Source organism: Anabrus simplex, chromosome 2, assembly GCF_040414725.1.
Source record: "Anabrus simplex isolate iqAnaSimp1 chromosome 2, ASM4041472v1, whole genome shotgun sequence".
In the NCBI taxonomy this organism is placed as follows: Eukaryota; Metazoa; Arthropoda; class Insecta; order Orthoptera; family Tettigoniidae; genus Anabrus; species Anabrus simplex.
In genome coordinates this window covers 872203175-872222684 of record NC_090266.1, presented here as the reverse complement: position 1 = coordinate 872222684, position 19510 = coordinate 872203175, and the positions used below count along the sequence as shown (strand labels likewise).

General features: G+C 42.0%; 1 protein-coding gene across 12 annotated transcripts in view; it reads left to right on the top strand.

Annotated features, from left to right (window-relative positions):
• LOC136863154 (uncharacterized) overlaps positions 1-19510 on the top strand; it is a 989332-nt gene that overhangs the window by 937175 nt on the left and 32647 nt on the right. For all 12 annotated transcript variants that reach the window (XM_067139498.2, XM_068225867.1, XM_068225869.1 and 9 more), the window contains one exon: positions 1252-1459. In XM_067139498.2, the coding sequence (XP_066995599.1) occupies positions 1291-1459 (169 nt within the window). In that variant the 5' untranslated portion in view covers positions 1252-1290. The remainder of the gene's footprint in view (positions 1-1251; positions 1460-19510) is intronic.

The following is a 19510-nucleotide window of genomic DNA, read 5'->3' as shown; positions in this document are numbered from 1 at the left end:
CTTTCACGACCCGTACTTGTAGATATGATATGGGCTTTTGGGCTTATGGCGCGTCAAGAAAACAAGGTGGAACTCTTTACGTTTGTCTGCCAAAATATGAAGTTCACATAATACAGCCTTGCGGAGCCCCACTCAGTAGCTCATTAACGACAGGATTGTTCCTCTCATTTCTCTCTTTGTTATTGTTTCTCGTCTGCTTCCTCTTAATATCCAGCCACTATTAAACCGAACCCCCTTTTATATCTCATTTCAACAGCAAGTTCAGTCAACCTGAAGTAAATAGGAAGGTGGAGGGCAAGGTGGAATTCCTAGACATTTCATGGCAGAAATCCATGTTTTCTCTTTCTTTAGTTTAATAGGAGGATAATCCACCTCCTTGGCTGAGTTGTAGTGCGCCAGCTTTCAGTCCGAGATGACCCGGGTGCGATTGCCAGCTGAGCTGTGGATATTTAACCACAGATGGTTAATTCCTAATGCTTGAGGCTGATTGTTCGTTCTGTCCCTACACATATCTACAACTCACACACAACACGTTCCTCCACTATCTACACGCGGTAGGCCTACCTCTCGCGGCAGACGTTGCCCGCCTTCCACGAAGGGTCTGCCCAAGAAGGGCTGCACCCAGACTACAGTAGCCACAAACAAAACAAGCAAACCCCATGGCACTACAGTCGTGATGGACCTTGGCCTACCAAGCGACCACTGCTCAACCCGAAAGCCTGCATATTACGAGGTGACGCATGGTCAGTGTAACGAATCCTCTCGGCCGTTATTCTAGGCTGTCTAGACCTGGGTCGCTATCTCACCGCCAGATAGCTTCTCAATTGCAATCACGCAGGCTGAGTGGACCTCGATTCAGCCCACAGATCCAAGTTAAAACACCTTACCTGGCCGAGAAGCGAACCCGAGACCCCCGGGTGAGGGGCGGGCACACTCTCCCTAGACCGGCACAATAACCACACGATATTATTATTATTATTATTATTATTATTATTATTATCTGAGAATCCAGACATACATCAGGTATTGTTTGTTAGGTTCTTGGCAATCAGACATATTGAAGTCGGCATTTGTGGCATGTGTGTTTCGGAAGCACTTGTTCAAATATAAGTCATGTATCACATCTGGAAGCTTGACTTTTTATTTTATTTACATTCCTTAGAACAGTAATTCATTTACCATTCAACTTTGACAAACTTTACAAGAGTTGTAGAACTGTGTTACTACTAACGAACGTTTCCTGTGTTTCAGCTGCAGCCACTGCGGTAGATCTGCAGACAGACGAAAGGGATGGCGTTGGGACTTGGATCATATGCCCATTCGTGCCTGCGTTATGTCTTGATTATTGCTGTAGGCAGTATGATTGTGCTTTTCTATGCACAAGGCAATGTAAACCCAGAACATATGATTCACAGTCTGGTGACGCTGGCGGAACAGAAAAATGACACTCAACAATTCGGTGAGTTTTAAGCTATGTTTCGGTAAATATATGGTATCTAATGTTTAAAATGGCACACCGTCTCTAAACAATACTTGTTATAACTAGAAACCTCCCTCCGTATGAATAACTGGAGGAAGGTAAATTAATTTCGTCTTGGTTACAAACAATTAAAATGCTCAAACCCTGCACAAAGTAAAGGAACGAAGTCAAGTACTTCTTATTAATCGAGGAATGGATAATTACTTGCAGCAATCCAAGGGCCTTCCCCCAAACCCGTAGGTATGTTCAACAGAAGATTACAAGATGGTATCAATTTTGTATCATTGCAGTTAATTGTAGGCTATGTAAAAGTGTTGTAACTACACAATATAATTGCAAAATGTTCTGTCGTAGTGTTTTAAGATAGTTATAATTAATATTAATTTCTGTATTTCACTTTGAACTGTGCAGATGCAATTAATGCTCGATTACTGTATCCTTTTAAACCAGTTTTAAATTATTGCATTCCTATGTCATAAATTAATACAACCTGTGACACCGGACGAGTTGTCCGTGCGGTTAGGAGCGCGCAGCTGTAAGCTCGCATCCGGGAGATAGTGGGTTGGAATCCCACTGTCGGCAGCCCTGAAGATGGTTTTCTGTGGTTTCCCATTTTCACACCAGGCAAATGCTGGCCACGGCCGCTTCCTTCCCATTCCTAGGCCTTTCCCGCCCCATCGTCGCCATAAGACCTATTTGTGTCGGTGCGACGTAAAGAAAAATAGCAAAAAACCCTGTGACAATAAAGTTCGGTTAATGAAGTCAGAAAGGTCGATCCGGTAACACTCGCGACACGCAACGCTGCACCTGCGTAGCAGCAGGGTTTGACCACCTGCTCCCAAGGTTGTTCAGTTGAGCATCGTGTGTGTGACGTGTAAGACCTGTTTGACACAGTGCGTGTTTAGTGCGTTGGTTCGTAACTGCGAACAAGAACATGAACGGCCAAAAGATCAATGTACAGTTTTGTTTTAAGCTTGGCAAGACACCGAATCGCCGACGATCAGAAGCAGGCACATTTAGAGGCTTCACAGGATTTTGTCGAAACGGCGGATGCGACACCAAATTTCTTGAACTGTATCGTCATTGAGGATGAAACCTGGTGTCTCAGGCACGACCCTGAAACGAAACGACAAAGCATGGAATGGCGTTCTCCGGGAGCCCCTCGTTGGAAAAATGTCAGAGCCGAAAAGTCACGCATAAAAATGATGCTCATCACCTTTTTCGACAGTCAAGGAATTTCTACCTGAGGGAACGACGTTGAATGCTGCACGGTACATTGAAATTTTGACCCGTTTCATGAAACGTCTATGCAGGGTACGACCCCAGTACGCAAAACAAGGTTCATGGTTTTTTGTCCGTGACAACGCTCGCCCACACACAGCCAATATCGTCAAACAGTTCGTGGCAAAAAGGGGCTGTTGCAACTTGAACACCCCGCATACTCGCCAGATCTCAATCCTCCAGACTTCTTCCTATTCACATGACTCAAACTCGCTTTGAAAGGAAAGCGATTTGACGATATTCCTGACATCGAACGAATCTTGACGAGGCTTTTGAACATCGTCCCAAAGGAAGCCTGTTTGCGAAGTTTCCAGGACATGTATCGCCGATCTCAGCAGTGCATAGTTATGGGAGGGGACTATTTCGAAGGACAGTAAGGTCACTATCGTGCATTGTTCATCTATGTTGAAAGTGCAGGACTATTCACCGAACTTTATTGTCACAGGTTGAAATTTCCCAATATATTCATATTAAAATATAATATTTGGAAATAAATGCTTTTTACAGAATTACTATTTCGGATCTTTGTTTTCGAAACTCCAATACGTCGTAGGTTCCGTGCATTGTTGTAAATATTGTTCATTTTAAGTTATATTTTGCATTAGCTATAGTTTTGCTTAAACCAGCGGCCGTCTGAGCAATTTCGACGTAACAACAAGCTAGACAGAAAGAACGTGGCACAGCGAGCTGTGGAACTTATTGTTTTATTTATATTGCAAATGTGTTTGCAAATATGAACGGGGTAACGGTGTACAGTTTAGTTTGTAGTGTGTGTAGAAGAATCCAAGGAAAATACGGTGTCTGTTTTCAAGTTTCCAAGTATAAAAAGTGCCGCAGTACTGCTTGAAGTATGCTCAAAGCTGTTCTGCTGCCTCATTTACATATAAGCACGATTCTGCGATTACCTGTATTATGTAATCAGTGCTACTGTGCGTCCATTACGTGTAACTCTGTCTGTTAGATGGGGTCGTAGAATACATCCACGGTATCCCGCGCCAGTCGAAAGAGACGACTGAGAAGGGATCCGGGTTAGCGGTCACTTACAAGTAAAGCTGTGGACCACCGACGCTGTGAGCGCTGATTCCACCGCATGTGAGAGGGAGTGCTACGACTTCGGAGGAGGACAGCAGGACAGTTCATTGTTGCCAGACTGCCGCAAGAGCGCACAGCAGACAAGCCAGAAGGCTCGCCTTATGGAACTTTACTCCACGAACGCTTGTTGCTGAATGCGCATAGCGCAATATCTGGCACCAATGTCTGAAACTAACTCCTATTGGTTTGTGCTGAGCAGTGGTGTGGAAGAAGAAACCCAATGCGGGAACAAATAACAGAGGACCTTGTAACCTGTAAGGCTGACGAGCGAGGAGAGGCTATTTCACGGGTCCTCAGTTATAGTTGCCGGTCTGTACTTATGCCACATTTCCTATCCGCCCTTCTTTGGTCAACTGCTGTTCTCTTCCGACCCTGATGGTATTAAGTTTGCGAAGCCTGGAGTCTTTCATTTTCTTGCCCTCCGTGTCCCTTCCCCTTCTTTTGCCGATACCATCGTTCTTCGACATGTCGGATCTCTTCCTTCTGATTAGTGCTAATAGAGGACGGTTGTCTACTTATATTTCCTCTTAAAGCAATAATTACCACCACTACCTGTCTGTTAGGCCATCAGACCAGAGTCAGGTTGGATTCTCAGAGCCAAACGTTATGAGGTTACAAAAAAACCGATGGTGGCGTCAAAATGAGGCATACTAATCAACATGAGGAGTGGGGTAATTGCCACAACTTTCCTCGCTGGACCAGAAAATGCTACTTCTGCACGACCTAGTGTATGCCTTCTTATCTGCATAAGTTACGTCACACCGACACATACAGGTAGACTATTATGCGACGATGGAATGGGAAATGGGCAGGACCTGAGAAGGGAGCTACCGTGGCCTTAATTCAGGTACAGCCCCAGCATCTGCCTGCTGCAGAAATGAGGAAATTACAGAAAATCTTCAGGGCTTGCCGGAGTACGAACCCACTACCTCCCGAATGAAAGTTCACGGGTACGTGATCCGAACCGCGTAGCCAACTCTCTAGCATATGAGTAAAACCTTTCGTAACACTCACATGGACTAGTCGCGCTCAGGATGGCATTACTCAGCACCATACATACTTCAGTATTTTCCATAATGTCCCTGCCATGACGAGACTGGAAGCTACATTTTGCCCTGGTCTGTGCCAAGACACGGATTTGAAAGTACAACATCCATCAAGAAATGGCAACACGCGGATTAAATTTTAATTACAGAGTAACGTTTTGTTGCACTGATTTCCCATGGTTGTTCAGTTTTGTTGTCATACAAAAGTATTAGTATTCTCACTGTGATCGACAGAGAATATTGAGTACTGCCACCATACCATCTCGGAATCAAATTCACTGTGTTAGTGTATGGACGCCGTGCCGCCACTCTTCTCTTGAGCTTATCCCAGACGTCGCTCTCAGTACACAGAGATTGCCGAGCGAGGATTGCGGCTGTTCGGAAGTATCGCCTCTCGCAAGGAATATTCACGAAATTGAAAGCTGTAGAGTGCGAATAGCGCCACTTCATCCATATTGTGGTGCGAGGCCAACGTCACAATCAACTGACTAGGTGGGTAATTCGAAATAGATATAAGTTAAGGAGAATCGTCATACCGTAGCATACAAATAGGTCGCAAAATAGGAACAAGAGGGTTTCCCTGCTGGACTGTTGTGGTTAAGCGTAAATTACAATAAAAATTACGAAAATTACGAAAAATTGGTATTTATGACGGAAATCCTTAGAACGGAAGGGGCCTACGATAGGGTGCAACCTCAGTCTGATTATATTTTTTAAACGTATTGCATCCCCATGAGTACCACTATCAATATTGAACCCTTTGGTCCATACTGAAGGATACCTAACTTTCTTACCTATCAGCAAAAGTTCATGAGATCTGTCTCTTGGGTCATATCGGGTTCTTCGTCACTTGCTGAGGTAAAGGTAGGGTTCAGTAATTCTAATCTATCTACTCAAATGAAAGGTTTGTTTTAAAAAATGTTCCTATTTATTCAAGTAATTCCTGAAGCATTTATGATTTATCAACGGTATCATTGAACTCAATCGTGTCCACTGGACACCGCAATCGTTTTACATAGAAGGTCAGAACACTGGTGTGAGCCTTTGACGTAACTGCCTGATGGGCAACCTTACAAGAAACCATTGTCTCAGTCATTAATTAAAGAAAGGAAAGTCTGGAAATCCTTCAATTCGGTTTCCATGTGAGACTACATGTACCATCATAGTGATTCTTTATGGTCAAGCCCTCGTAACACGAACTATGGACTCTGGGTATAATTAAGGCAGTCAAATCGGTGTGTGCCACACAGTGGTTATACGGCATGGACCCTTAATTGAATCGATGTGACCTGCGACTATGTCATGGACCGACATCTAAACTTCTAAGTTACTTTAAAGTCATTGTGGATGATGACCGCGAGGAAAATGATGCTACAGTGGCATATGGCCCCAATCTAAGTCAATGAGGTTGATGACCCCCTGACCATCCAAGTTTCTAAGCTGAAGGCTAAACACAATTAAGTTACATCGGTTCATGACCAAAGTTTCCACTTTACTAACCCCAGCACATTTTTGCTCAATCAATCAAAGTCAAATAATGCAACAACAACAATTCTCATAATACTTTGTGGCAGTAAAATCCATTACCTTCGGATATGTTCCCTTAATCGTTACGTTAACATTTACATATACCTCAGAAAATAGACTACGATTTCCAGAATGCATCTTCAAGTTATTCGCTTGATTTTAAAGTTATTTCAAAATACGGTTTTCACTGAATTTAATAATTAAGTAAATTTAAATGATTTAATGAAATCTTAAAGAACAACAAATTTCAATTCCACGGACGAATGGTTTCTTCACAAGTTCCTACACAATTTTTGACGTATTCGTTTAATCATGTTTGATGTTTATCTGTTGATTCCTGTAGCTGAAAAAGAACTATTACATCATTCATGTCCAGTTTTATATCTTGTTTCATGACCTCACACTTTAAATCTATTCTAACCCTAGCCATTATTAACACTTGGATAACCCTAATAATTACGTACAAACCAAAAGCAACTCGCTGTATAATTACGATGTCATATTTCGTCATAACATTTTATAAAGTTTGCGCAACCCTCACAGACAAAACAATCATCACTACCACCGCTCTATATTTTGGACAACCCTGAAATTGGCTAACCTTGCTCGTTATACTCTAAGTTCGCGGTCTGAAATGTACATTACCATCTCAATTAAACAAATTTACAGTATCCAACTACTCGCACGTTATTCCCGGATGGAAATTTCAACTAGATTCCGTAATTATTTATCTCCGTCGCCACGAATGCAATCTCAATCCTACACGTAAACCACTACACGTTCCGTTATACAAACTGTCCCCCCTCGATCAGCTGCCGGTCTCTGCACACACGACCCTTCCCTGTCTGTCAGTCTCGATATGAAACATCTGTTCATCATGCCTGACTGACCTCAAAGAATGAAACATTTAACTTCGCAAAAGACTAATTACAAAATACGATATATTCTGACCAACCAAATATCCACATAGATTTATTTTTAAAAGTCCCACAATAATTGTACACATCGCAAATTAATGCCGGCGCGAATTCTTGTATTCTGCTTTCCATTCCCAGCATTATAAAATCTTCCTCGGGCTTCCACAAGTCCCGGCTTCATTGACAGGTCTCCAACATCTGATTCACAAATCTCATCTCGACTCACACGACAAAACTAACCTCTGTTTCCCAAACTCACGACTACCACTGACAAAAGAACTGGAATAAAAATCCTTACTAGAATCCACGACGTCTAATAACACACAGTGCTTTAATAATGAATAACTTCGCATAAAATGATATCGTATTTTAATAACTGGATTTTCACGAAAATGACTGACAAAATTTCTGATTTATTGTCACTCAGACACAGTTTAAACGGACATAGAATACATTACACTCATGACAAATTCACCGACATGCGTTACTCAACACTACGTACAGCGCTTCCATCCGATTGAAAATGGGTAACCACGGATCCCTTTTGCACCAACTCCATCAAAATTCCAACTGAAAATTTTACATCGAATGAACATCTTAATTTGACATCACAAAATATAGGCAATAAACACACGGAAATGACGATCTACATTGAACGTGATATCACTTCGAAACCCCATTTAATAACTTTTTAGAACATCATACGCCACTCGCAAGACTTCAAAAATGTATCCAAGAAAAAAATAAAAACAAAGTACCCTTTTTCGTCGTATAGTGACATTTACAAAAACCGCATAAGGGCGACCAACTGCGTCGTATGTACCCCCTACAAATACATATGATTTAGACATCATGAAACAAGATATAGTAGGTAGTAAGATGGTAAGTCACATAACTTAAGTCACGCCAGCATTCATCTTAGGGCTCACCCGTGACCCTGGCATTTTTTTATTTAGCCATTTTTACATTTCTGGCTGTACAGATCATCATATTCTTCCGGTTTCCTGGAAATAAAGCATATAAAAATGCCCTTCACTTGTCGTTCTTGTCGATCGCACACAACGGATTGTAATTATTTCCCGCACACGAATTACTTTCTTTACCACACACAATTAAGACAAACTTCTTCGGTACCTTGACCGTCCTTTTTGTACAATTATTTCCACTCAAGGAAAACTATCTCCACATGGAGTCAAGACCCCAGCCACATCGGCTAAAATCTGTTGGTTGGACTTAGTCTACTTTTGTCGTTCGATTTTACTGAGCAGTTCAACCCTCCGTCTTCATCCTCGTGATACAAAGTGCAGGGCTTCATCATGGCGTCCCTTCTTATTTATAGAAACTATCCCCTCTTTCCGGGCATTTTACTTTGCCGCCAAGAAAATTTTCGTAACTTTCTGACTTAACTGAACTGTAATTACAAGAGTTTTGAAGGTAACCACATACTTGCTACATTGCCGGCGGTAGTGTTCATGGACATTTAAAATTTATACATATTCAATTAGCTGGATAAATGACCTCATTTGATAGGCACTATATTTTGTCGATATGGCGTGGGTAAGCGAGACACGCGCGTCCTTCTGAAATAATCCACCGAAATGACTTAGATTCTTCCGCTGTCGACACGTGCGAATGACGTCACGTATCCCAGAGCGTGGGACAGAAGTTAGCCACCCCCATGCCACGTGTCACTCCCGTGATATCGAGAAATCGAACTTCTTATTCCAATTGAAAATTTGATACATAATATTCTTAGGGCACAAAGGTCATGGGTTCAATATTTTATGTAATTATTTATTATAATATTGGGGACATATATTTTTCTCCATTACCGTATCATACTGGAATTACTAGCTGTAAGGTAATCTTGAAAGTTGTCCCTTATGAAATGTAGTCTAATTTAAATATTACTGTAATGCGACTGACATCCACAATAAACACTTCGAAAATTTCACGAACAGCACTAAAATACTGTATTTACCATGCTTGGTGTGTACGTTTGACTGAAATAGGCCTACATCAAACAACTACCCTAGCACAAGACACAGTATGTGACATATAGCCTTCTGGACAGAGACAAACAGAAAGACCAGAATATCAAACTGCAATGCATCACACACCACCGACAAGAGATGGCAACAAAAAAGAACTCTCAAGAGCAAAAGATAAACAGGTACCAAGAAACCAGCACTTATAAGTCGGAAAAAGGGAGCAATATCAATCACCATTCATACGCAACACCATATTCCGATAATAATAATTTCGTGTGGCTATTTCTAGCCGAGTGCAGCCCTTGTAAGGCAGACCCTCCGATGAGGGTGGGCGGCATCTGCCATGTGTAGGTAACTGCGTGTTATTGTGGTGGAGGATAGTGTTATGTGTGGTGTGTGAGTTGCAGGGATGTTGGAGACAGAACAAACACCCAGCCCTCGGGCCATTGGAATTAACCAATGGAGGTTAAAATCCCCGACCCGGCCGGGAATCGAACCCGGGACCCTGTGAACCGAAGGCCAGTACGCTGACCATTCAGCCAACGAGTCGGGCACCATATTCCGATTAGAGCAGCTGTACGCTGAACATACGGCTGGCATTCTTGAGGGCAAGTATCCAACTTTTCACTTCTGAAAACTTACGATCTAGGTGATGTATTTCAGCCACGAGTATGTGGATATGTTACTCATCTATGGAAAAACTAGACAGAATGCGTACCAGGTACAACGCCTGTAGCAAGAGCACTATCCGGATAGACGACAACAGACAGGCATGGCATTTCGGAGTGTGGAAAGGCGTCTGGGAGCTACTGCGTCCCTGGAAGGACACGGCATGTTCGAGATCATCCTGTGACGTCTGCTCACAATGCAGAGGTTGTGTTATACACTGTCCAACATAAACTTTACACTAGCACACGGGTCATTGCATAGGAGACAAACATCTGCTGGTCGTCTGTTATGCGCATGTGCATAACCAGCTCTTTCATCCGTACAATCTGCACCTACACCAGGAGCTCCATGGTCATGATTTCGAAGCACGGGTGGTGTTCTGTCAATGGACCCTGCAGCGTGTGGACACTGATCCTGCCCTTTACCGGGCAAGTTGGCCGTGCGGTTAGGGGTGCGCAGCTGTGAGCTTGCATCCGGAAGATAGTGGGTTCGAACCCTACTGTCGGCAGCCCTGAAGATGGTTTTCCGTGGTTTCCCATTTTCACACCAGGCTGTAGGTTAACTAAGGCTACGGCTGTTTCCTTCTCACTCCTAGCCCTTTGCTAATCTATCGTCGCCATAAGACGTATCTATGTCGGTTCGACGTAAATCAAGTTGTAAAGATCCTGCCTTTTTAGCGTCAATGATATTTAGGGTCGAAGTGCGGTTCCACAACAATTAAAGCGTTAATCGACAGAACATGCATTACTCGAGTGTGGATAATCGCCATTGGGAATGGTAGTTATCCTCCCTGCATTCTTTACTGTTGTATAATATTCTTCTTATTCTACCGCTTTCCTCGCATCTGTAGGGTCGCGGCTACGAACTGTGTCGAACAAGTAGATTTGGCCGTTTTATGGCAGGATGTCCTTCCTGACGCCAACCCTGTATGGAGGGATGTAATCACTATTGCGTGTTTCTGTGGTGGTTGGTAGTGTGGTATGTTGTCTGATGAAGAGGAGAGTGTTGTTACAAACAAAAACGCCCAGCCCCCGGGTCAGAAGAATAAATCAGACGCGATTAAAATCCCCGACCCAGCCTATAATCGAACCTAGGACCCTTTGAACCGAAGGCCTCAACGCTGACCATTCAGCCAATGAGTCGGACCTTTACCGTTGTATAATATTCTTGTATATTCCTTTCGAAATTAAGTAGTGTAATTAACGGCAGTTTTCATTTATATTAGAGCATAGTAGGGTGAAATAGTAATGCGTTTGAGTCATCAATCCATAGGCCGGTTTGATGCAGCTCTCCATGCAACCACATCCTGTGCTAAAATTTTCATTTCTACGTAACTGCTGCATCCTACATCTGCTCTAATCTGCTTGTCATATTCACACCTTGGTCTACCCCTAACGTTCATACCACTTACACTTCCATCAAAAACCAACTGCACAAGTCCTGGGAGTCTTATGATGTGTCCTATAATTCTATCTCTTCTTCTGGTCAAATTTAGCTAAATCGATCTCCTCTCACCAATTCGATTCAGTATCTGTACATTCGTGATTCGATCTATCCATCTCACCTTCAGCATTCTTCTGTAATACCACATTTCAAAAGCTTCTATTCTCCTTCTTTCTGAGCTAGTTATCGTCCATGTTTCACCTTCATAGAATACCACGCTCCAGGCGAAAGTCTTCAAAAACATCTTTCTAATTCCTATATCAATGTTCGAAGAGAGCAAATATCTTTTCCTATGAAAGGTTTTCTTTGCTTGTGCTAGTCTGCATTTTATGTCCTCCTTACTTCTGCCATCGTTAGTTATCTTACTACCCAAGTAACAATATTCATCTACTTCCTTTAATACTTCATTTCTTTATCTAATATTTCCTGCATCACCTGACTTCGTTCGACTGCACCCCATTACTTTTGTTTCGGACGTATTTATTTTCATCTTGTACTCCTTACCTATGGCTCTGTCCATACCATTCAGCAATGTCTCCAGATCTTCTGCAGTCTCAGATAAAATAACAATATCATCAGCAAATTTCAGGGTTTTGAATTCCTCTCCTTGGATTGTGATTCCCTACCCAAATTCCTCTTTGATTTCCTTTACTGTCTGTTCTATATAAGCACCGAAAAGGAGGGGAGCAAACTGCAACCTTGCCTCACTCCTTTATGGATTGCTGCTTCTTTTTCAAAGCCCTCGATTCTTATTACTGCACACTGACTTTTATACAGACTGTAGATAATTTTTCGTTCTCGGTATCTAATCCCGATCACCTTCACAATCTCAAATAGTTTGGTCCAATCAATATTATCAAATGCTTTTTCAAGATCTGCGAACGCCATGTATATGAGTTTGTCCTTATTAATTCGATCTTCTAAGATCAGACGTAAAGTCAGGATTGCTTCACGTGTTGATCTTCTCCCAACTGAGTCTCAACTTGTCTTTCCATTCTTCTGTAAATAATCCGTGTTAAAATTTAGCAGGCGTGATATACTAAACTAACGGTGCAGTAGTTTTCACATTTGTTAACACCGGCTTTCTTGGGAACAGGTATAACGACATTCTGCCGAAAATTTGATGGCACTTCTCCCGACTTATACATTTTAAGTACTAAATGGAATAACCTCGCCATGCTGGTTTCTCCTAATTCAGAGGGAATGTCATCAATTCCAGTTCTCTTAATGCTCTGTCAAATTCTGACTTCAAAATTGGGCCTACCATTTTATCAGCATCAACAGCCTCAGAAAAATATCACCTACTTCTTTACCTTGATACAACTGTTGGATATGTTCTTGCCATCTTTCGGCCTTGTCTTCTCTCCCTAGAAGCGGTTTTCCGTCTGTGCTCTTAATATTCATACATCGTCGCCATAAGACCTATCTGTGTCGGTGCGACGTAAAGCCTATAGCAAAAAAAAAAAAAAAAAAAAATATTCATACACCAAGTTTTCCTTATTCCAAACGTTTCACTGACTTTCCTGTATCCAGCATCTACCTTTCGTATAACCATACCCCCTTCAACATCAATGCACTTCTCCTTCAACCATTCTTCCATAGCTGTACTGCACTTTCTATCCACTTCATTCTTTTAATCGCCTGTATTCCTTTCTGCACTCTTCATTTCTTGCATTCTTGTACTTTCGGCGTTCATCAATCAGGTCTAGTATCTCCTGAGTTATCCATTGATTCTTATGTGATCTTTCCTTTCTTCCTAACATTTCTTCAGCTGCCCTTAGTTGCTCGCTAACACTTCAGGACAGATAGCAGCACCGTTCAGTGTGTGTTTATTTTTAAGACCCCCAGACGGAAATGGTGTGGATGGAAGGGGGATGAGCGGTGGTTATGCTTGGGTGCCTCGAGCGAGAGGAGAGAGGAGGATGTGACTGACTGTTATCGAGGGTATCTGCCCACCAATAGCCAGTATTCTGTATTTATAATGTATTATATAAGTGTATATAATTGTTATTAAATCAAGTGAGTGATTTACGTTCAAAACATGGTCCAAAATACCGTGCCGGATTACCTACACCACGAGGACATCGTGAAAGCAGCGTGGCGTGTAGTAAGGACGGCTAGTTTCAACAGTCACATGGAAATACTTGGAAGTTCACTTTAATGACATAATCTGGCAGTCCCAGGTTCGAAGTTCCAGCACCAAAGGTAAACTAAGCTGAGAAGGTAGGTCAGTACTATTCATTAAAGGCTCTCCTTTTCTCCTTGTCTTTGTGTTATCCCCTCCATCATGGAATCCTCAACGAGGCAAACGCTTCTTAAGCGGAGGTCGCGATTTAAAGCGCAACTTACTCGCACGGAAACCTTCGTTGAGAATTTCATCGCTCAACAACATTCGAATTCGCATGAAATTAAACTACGATACGAAGACATGAGTACATGAATGTCGAAGTTTGATGACGTGCAGTCAGAATTACAATACGTTGAAAGCCAACAAGCTCATGATCAGGCGCGTGCCGAATTCGAAACAAAATACTACAAAGCAAAGGACGAAATGAGTAAAATAATAGCGAACTTTGAAGAGGCATCACGCGAGACGGTAGATTCAGGAAGAACTAAGGTCAGCAGCGTCGCGAGTTTAAAGTTGCCGGCTATTTACATTTCACATTTCGATGGAAAATATGAAAACTGGCTCTCATTCGCGGACAGTTTTCAAGTTATGAACCATAACAACAATAATCTGCCAGGTGTCCAGAAATTTCACTACTTAGCATCTGTACTCAAGGGCCCAGTCAGCGTGGAAAATGTTGAAGAACAGATTTGAGAACAAGAACCTAATAGCAGCTACTCATGTTAAGGCACTCTTAACTTTAAAATCAGTCTCCAGTGAAACAGCTACAGAACTGTTAACGTACTCGAACACTTTTAATAGTCATTGGAATGCACTCAAGGCCCTAGAACGTAACATTCCACTGCATGAAGTTATTTTGACTCAACTGTATGCTCAAGGACTTGATGCTTGTACTAGACGAGACTGGGAATTATCATAGGCAGACACTCAGGTTCCATCACTTGATCACTTGCTGTCATTTGTTGAGCACAAACGGCAAGCTCTGGAGAACATTCCTATCTCACAGCACGCTGAACCATTGCACAGACATTAAGCTGATAGGAATAAGCCTAAACCTCAAGGGGGTACTCAAACACGCTACACTTACACCACTACCACTCACATCAAGTGCCCTGTTGTCATGGTAACTCGGTATTTAAATGTGAAGGGTTTACAGCTTTCAATGTGGGAAAGAGACAAAGAAGGATTACGGAAATGGACTTATGTTTTAACTGTTTGCGTACAGAGCATTCTGCCAAACAATGTAAATCGCGTGGCTGCAAATTATGTAGGAGGAAGCATCACACCTCATTACATAATCCATCAGGTAGAGAGGGAGGTACAGCCCATCAAACCGTATCCAACTCCTCTCACACATACTGCAATACAAGAGACCCTGTAGGGGTTCTGCTGTCCACTTCCATGGTCAAGGTATTAGATTCTAGGGGATAAATGCATGTCTGCCGGGCACTTCTTGACAGTGGCAGTCAGGTTAATCTTTGCACTGAAAGTCTAGCACAGCGATTAGGCTTTAAGGAAATGAAGAATCCCATACCAATCAACAGCATAAATTATTCCACTTCTCAGTCAAAATACAGTGTTCAGTTAGAGTTGCAATCCACCGTATGTAATTTCACTGTGAGGATGACTTGCTCTGTCTTTCCATGTATCACAGGTAACATGCTCAGTAGTTACATTCAGCATGAGCACTGGAACTTGCCCACTGACTTGAAGCTCGCTGACCCCAAGTTCTTCCAGTCAGGTGGCACTGAATTGTTAATAGGCGCAGAACATTTCTTTTCACTACTGAAACCTAGTCAGAGAACTCGATCACCATTATACTATTCTTCAAGACACTGAGCTAGGATGGATTATTGCTGGACACAACCATCGTAGGGAAGAGAAATGTCTTACTGGGATTGATTATTGCTGGACACTACTATCGTAGGTAAGACAGTCATCGAGGGCATCTGCCCACCAATAGCCAGTATTCTGTATTTATAATATGTTATACAAATGTCGTAAGTGTAATAAATATTGTTATTTAATCAAGTGAGTAATTTACGTTCAAAACACCCACAGAATTCATTCTTAACGACTGTCCACTCTTTCTCTATTGTGTTTCCTTCAGCCTTTTCATTTAGTCCTTGTGCAACATGTTCTTTGAAACAATCTCCCATACTCTTTCCTTTCAACTAGTCTAGATCCCATCTCCATTCATTCCTTTGTTTCTTCAATTTCTTCGACTTCATATGGCATTTCATGATCAACAAGTTGTGGTCAGAGTCCACGTCTGCTTCTAGAAAAGTTTTGCAATCCAGCACCTGGTTTCTGAAGCTCTGCCTAATCATAATGAAGACTATTTGATACCTTACAGTATCTCTAGGTCTCGTCCACGTATACGGCCGTCGTTTGTGGTGTTAGAACCAAGTATTAGCAAGACCTAAATTATGATCGGTGCAGAATTCAACCAGCCGACTTCCTCTTTCATTCCTTTGTCCCAATCCGAATTCTCCTACTGTATTACCTTTTCCTCCTTGGCCCACCACTTCATTGCAGTCTCCCATCATAATCTGGTTCTTGTCACCTTTTACATATTGTATTAAATCATCTATCTTTTCATAGATTCTTTCGATTTCTTCATCATTTGCTGAACTAGTAGGCATATAGACCTGCACTATTGTGGTGGGCATTGGTTTGGTGTCTGTCTTGACAAAATAATCCGTTCACTGACTTGAAGCTCGCTGACCCCACGTTCTTCCAGTCAGGTGGCACTGAATTGTTAATAGGCGCAGAACATTTATTTTCACTACTGAAACCTGGTCAGAGAACTCGATCACCATTATACTATTCTTCAAGACACTGAACTAGGATGGATTATTGCTGGACACTTACCATCGTAGGGAAGAGAAATGTCTTACTGGGATTGATTATTGCTGGCTTATTCATTATTAAACCAACCCCTTAATTTCCCCTGTTTGATTTTGTGTTGATAATTCTGTAGTCGCCTGACCAAAAATCCTGATCTTCCTGGCACTTACTTCACTTATACCAACTACATCTAACTTTAGTCTATCCGTCTCCTTTATCGATTCTCTAACCTTCACAACTATTCAAACTTCGAACATTCCACGCTCCGACTCGCGGAACGTTAGTATCCATCTCCTGTAGTCCCCAGCCGGAGATCAAAATGGGGGACTATTTTACCTCCGGAATATTTTACCCGCGAGGAAGTCATCATCAGTTCATCATTCATACAGAGAGAGCTGCATGTCCTCGGGAGTTAGTTACGGTTGTAATTTTCCGTTGCTTTCAGCCGTGTAGCAGTACCAACACAGCTAATCCATCCATATCAGTCAATCATCCAGACTGCCGCCCCTACAACTTCCGAAAGGCTGTTGCCCCCCTTTCGATGATAGTCTGGTCTTTCGACAGATACCCATCCGATATGGTTGCACCTGCGGCTCGGCTATCTGCTTCAATGGGACACGCAAGCCTTCCCACCGCGGCAAGGTCACATGGTTCGCACGGGAGGAAAAAATAGTAATGATCATTACAATAATCTGTCTACGTATTTAGCTTTGTTGTGTTATTCTTCCGAATTTCAACTTTTAACGGCAATTTTCATTTCTGTTCGGGCGTAATAATAACCCTTTGTAATTAGGATACCTCTGAACGCTGCTTGCAATTATTGTAGTGATGTTATTTTTATTAGGAATTAACACGTATATTTTATTAGGGTGAAATATTTGTGCAGCAAGGAAAATATATCTGTAGACATTTAGCTTTTACTAGAACTGTATTGTTGTAATTAGGATAAGCTTAACTGCAGTTTAGAATTGTAGCATAACTATTCTTATTAGACAATAACTTACTTGCTTTTTCTGTCTGCAAGTATTTGTAATAATAATCTGTCTATAACTGTACGTTTTTCGTGTAACTATACATTTCTATAGTTAGCCTCTTATTCCAAGAATTTTATAATTCAGGATGCGTTTTACTAGGATAATTGTAGTGTAGTTATTCTATCAGTTTGTTTCATGATTACATTATTTTCGTGAAATCCTTCTGAAGTGTAGTGTAGTATACGTTATTTCCTCCCGCTGACATATATACAAACGTCTATTCATAGGATACGCAATTTACTTCTGTTGACATTTCCATATTACTTCACGTTTATTTGAAGAGATAAAAGAATGGCTGAGAGAGTCAGGTGTAAGGACTGTGGGTGTGAGTGGGAACTGACGAAGATAAGGGAAGGGATAGCGAGTCCAAGGGAAATACTTAGACTTTAAGGGAGGACAGGAATGAAAACACGTCTCCCTCAGCCAATGTACATGATACGGTAGGTAGGCAAGAGGGAGGGAAAAGAAGGCGAGAGAAGTTGTGAAAGACAGGTCAGGTAATGTTTTTTGGTCAAGGTAAACGAGGACAAAGAGTCTTCCTCAGGGTGTGGGCCCAGGAGAAGTATAGATGAGGAATCGGTATGAGTTACTGCAGGTAGATCAGCAGAGGGAAGATGGTGATCAGAGAAGTGTTTCAGAGGGGGCAGGGGTAAGATGAAAGGGGCCAGTAGGAAAGGGAAATGTAGAGTAGAAGATATGAAGAAGGAGGTGGAACAGGGTAGTGAGAGTGAGTAAAAGGAGAAGGAAGTGGGTTCTCCAGGCATCAAAAAAATGAACGATGACAAGGAGAGGAGGGGATCTAATGCAGAGTGTGAAGTTGAGGCTCTGGTCATGGATGACTCAATTGTCAGGCATGTGGGGACACCATCTTATCGGGAAGCATGCGCATGAGCAAGTCTCAGTCTGTCAAGTGCTCTATCAAAATTCAAGAACTCACGATCCTCTCTTGACATATAAATAGAGAAGGGCATCTGACTATAAAACTGTGCCTCATTCGTCAACTCAAATATAGAAGAACAGTTCACCCATGAACACAAAGTAAGAAGGGCATCTACATGTAAAACTGGTAGACTTCACCCATAAATGCAAACAGTGAAGAGCATTTAGCCGTAAAATACCGGGAAATTTCATCTGCGAATGCAAAACAGAGACAAGCGGTGAGCCATGGAACAGTGCCTCCTTCATAAACCCTGCAACAGAGAGGGACGTCGGCTGTAAAACTAGAGGTGTAGTTCACAAACTCCAGTAGGAAAGGGCAGCTCCCATAAAAACTTCGTATCATAGTTCCTCAACTGAACCAACTATACCTCAGTAATAAACTCAAACAGAGAAAGGCAACTAAGTGTAAAACAGGGCCACAATAATCCACTCAATTAGGAGAGAGTAGCTGACTGTAAAACCTGAACCTCAACCCATATACACAAATAGAGAAAGGCATCTAGGCATAAAACTGTGAACTTCATCTATGATTCCAAACAGAGAAAGGTAGTTGGCCGTAAAACTATAGCTCAAACAGAGGAAAGGAACCAACTTTAAAACTAGCAAAATATGCATATGACATTGTAAACAGAGAAGGACAACTAACTCCAAAACTGAGCCTAATTCATCAACTCAAATAGGGAAGGGCAGTTGACTGTAAAACCTAGACTTCACCCATGAACACAAAGAGAGAAGGGCATTTAGCCATAAAACTGGGAACTTCATCTATGGTTCGAAACATAGAAAGATAGCTGGCCAAGAAACAATACCTCCTTCATAAACCCTCAACAGAGAAAGGCATCCACCCTAAAATATAGCAGTTTAATTCACAAACTAGCAGATTCAAAAAACCAATGTATCATCTCCAAGACTCTAGATCTTCTTATTGATCCATTAGTCAGGTCAGTGAACAGCTATGCTTTATTGTTTTGAGGAGAGGGATAACCTCTTTCTTCAAAAAAATTGCCAACCGCCGGCCAGTGAGCGTTCAGTGGTTCTCCCCAGCAGTCTCTGATTCCTCCCACACATGGAAGTAGAACCGCTGGGAATCCATCAAATAACAATCTGTGACTG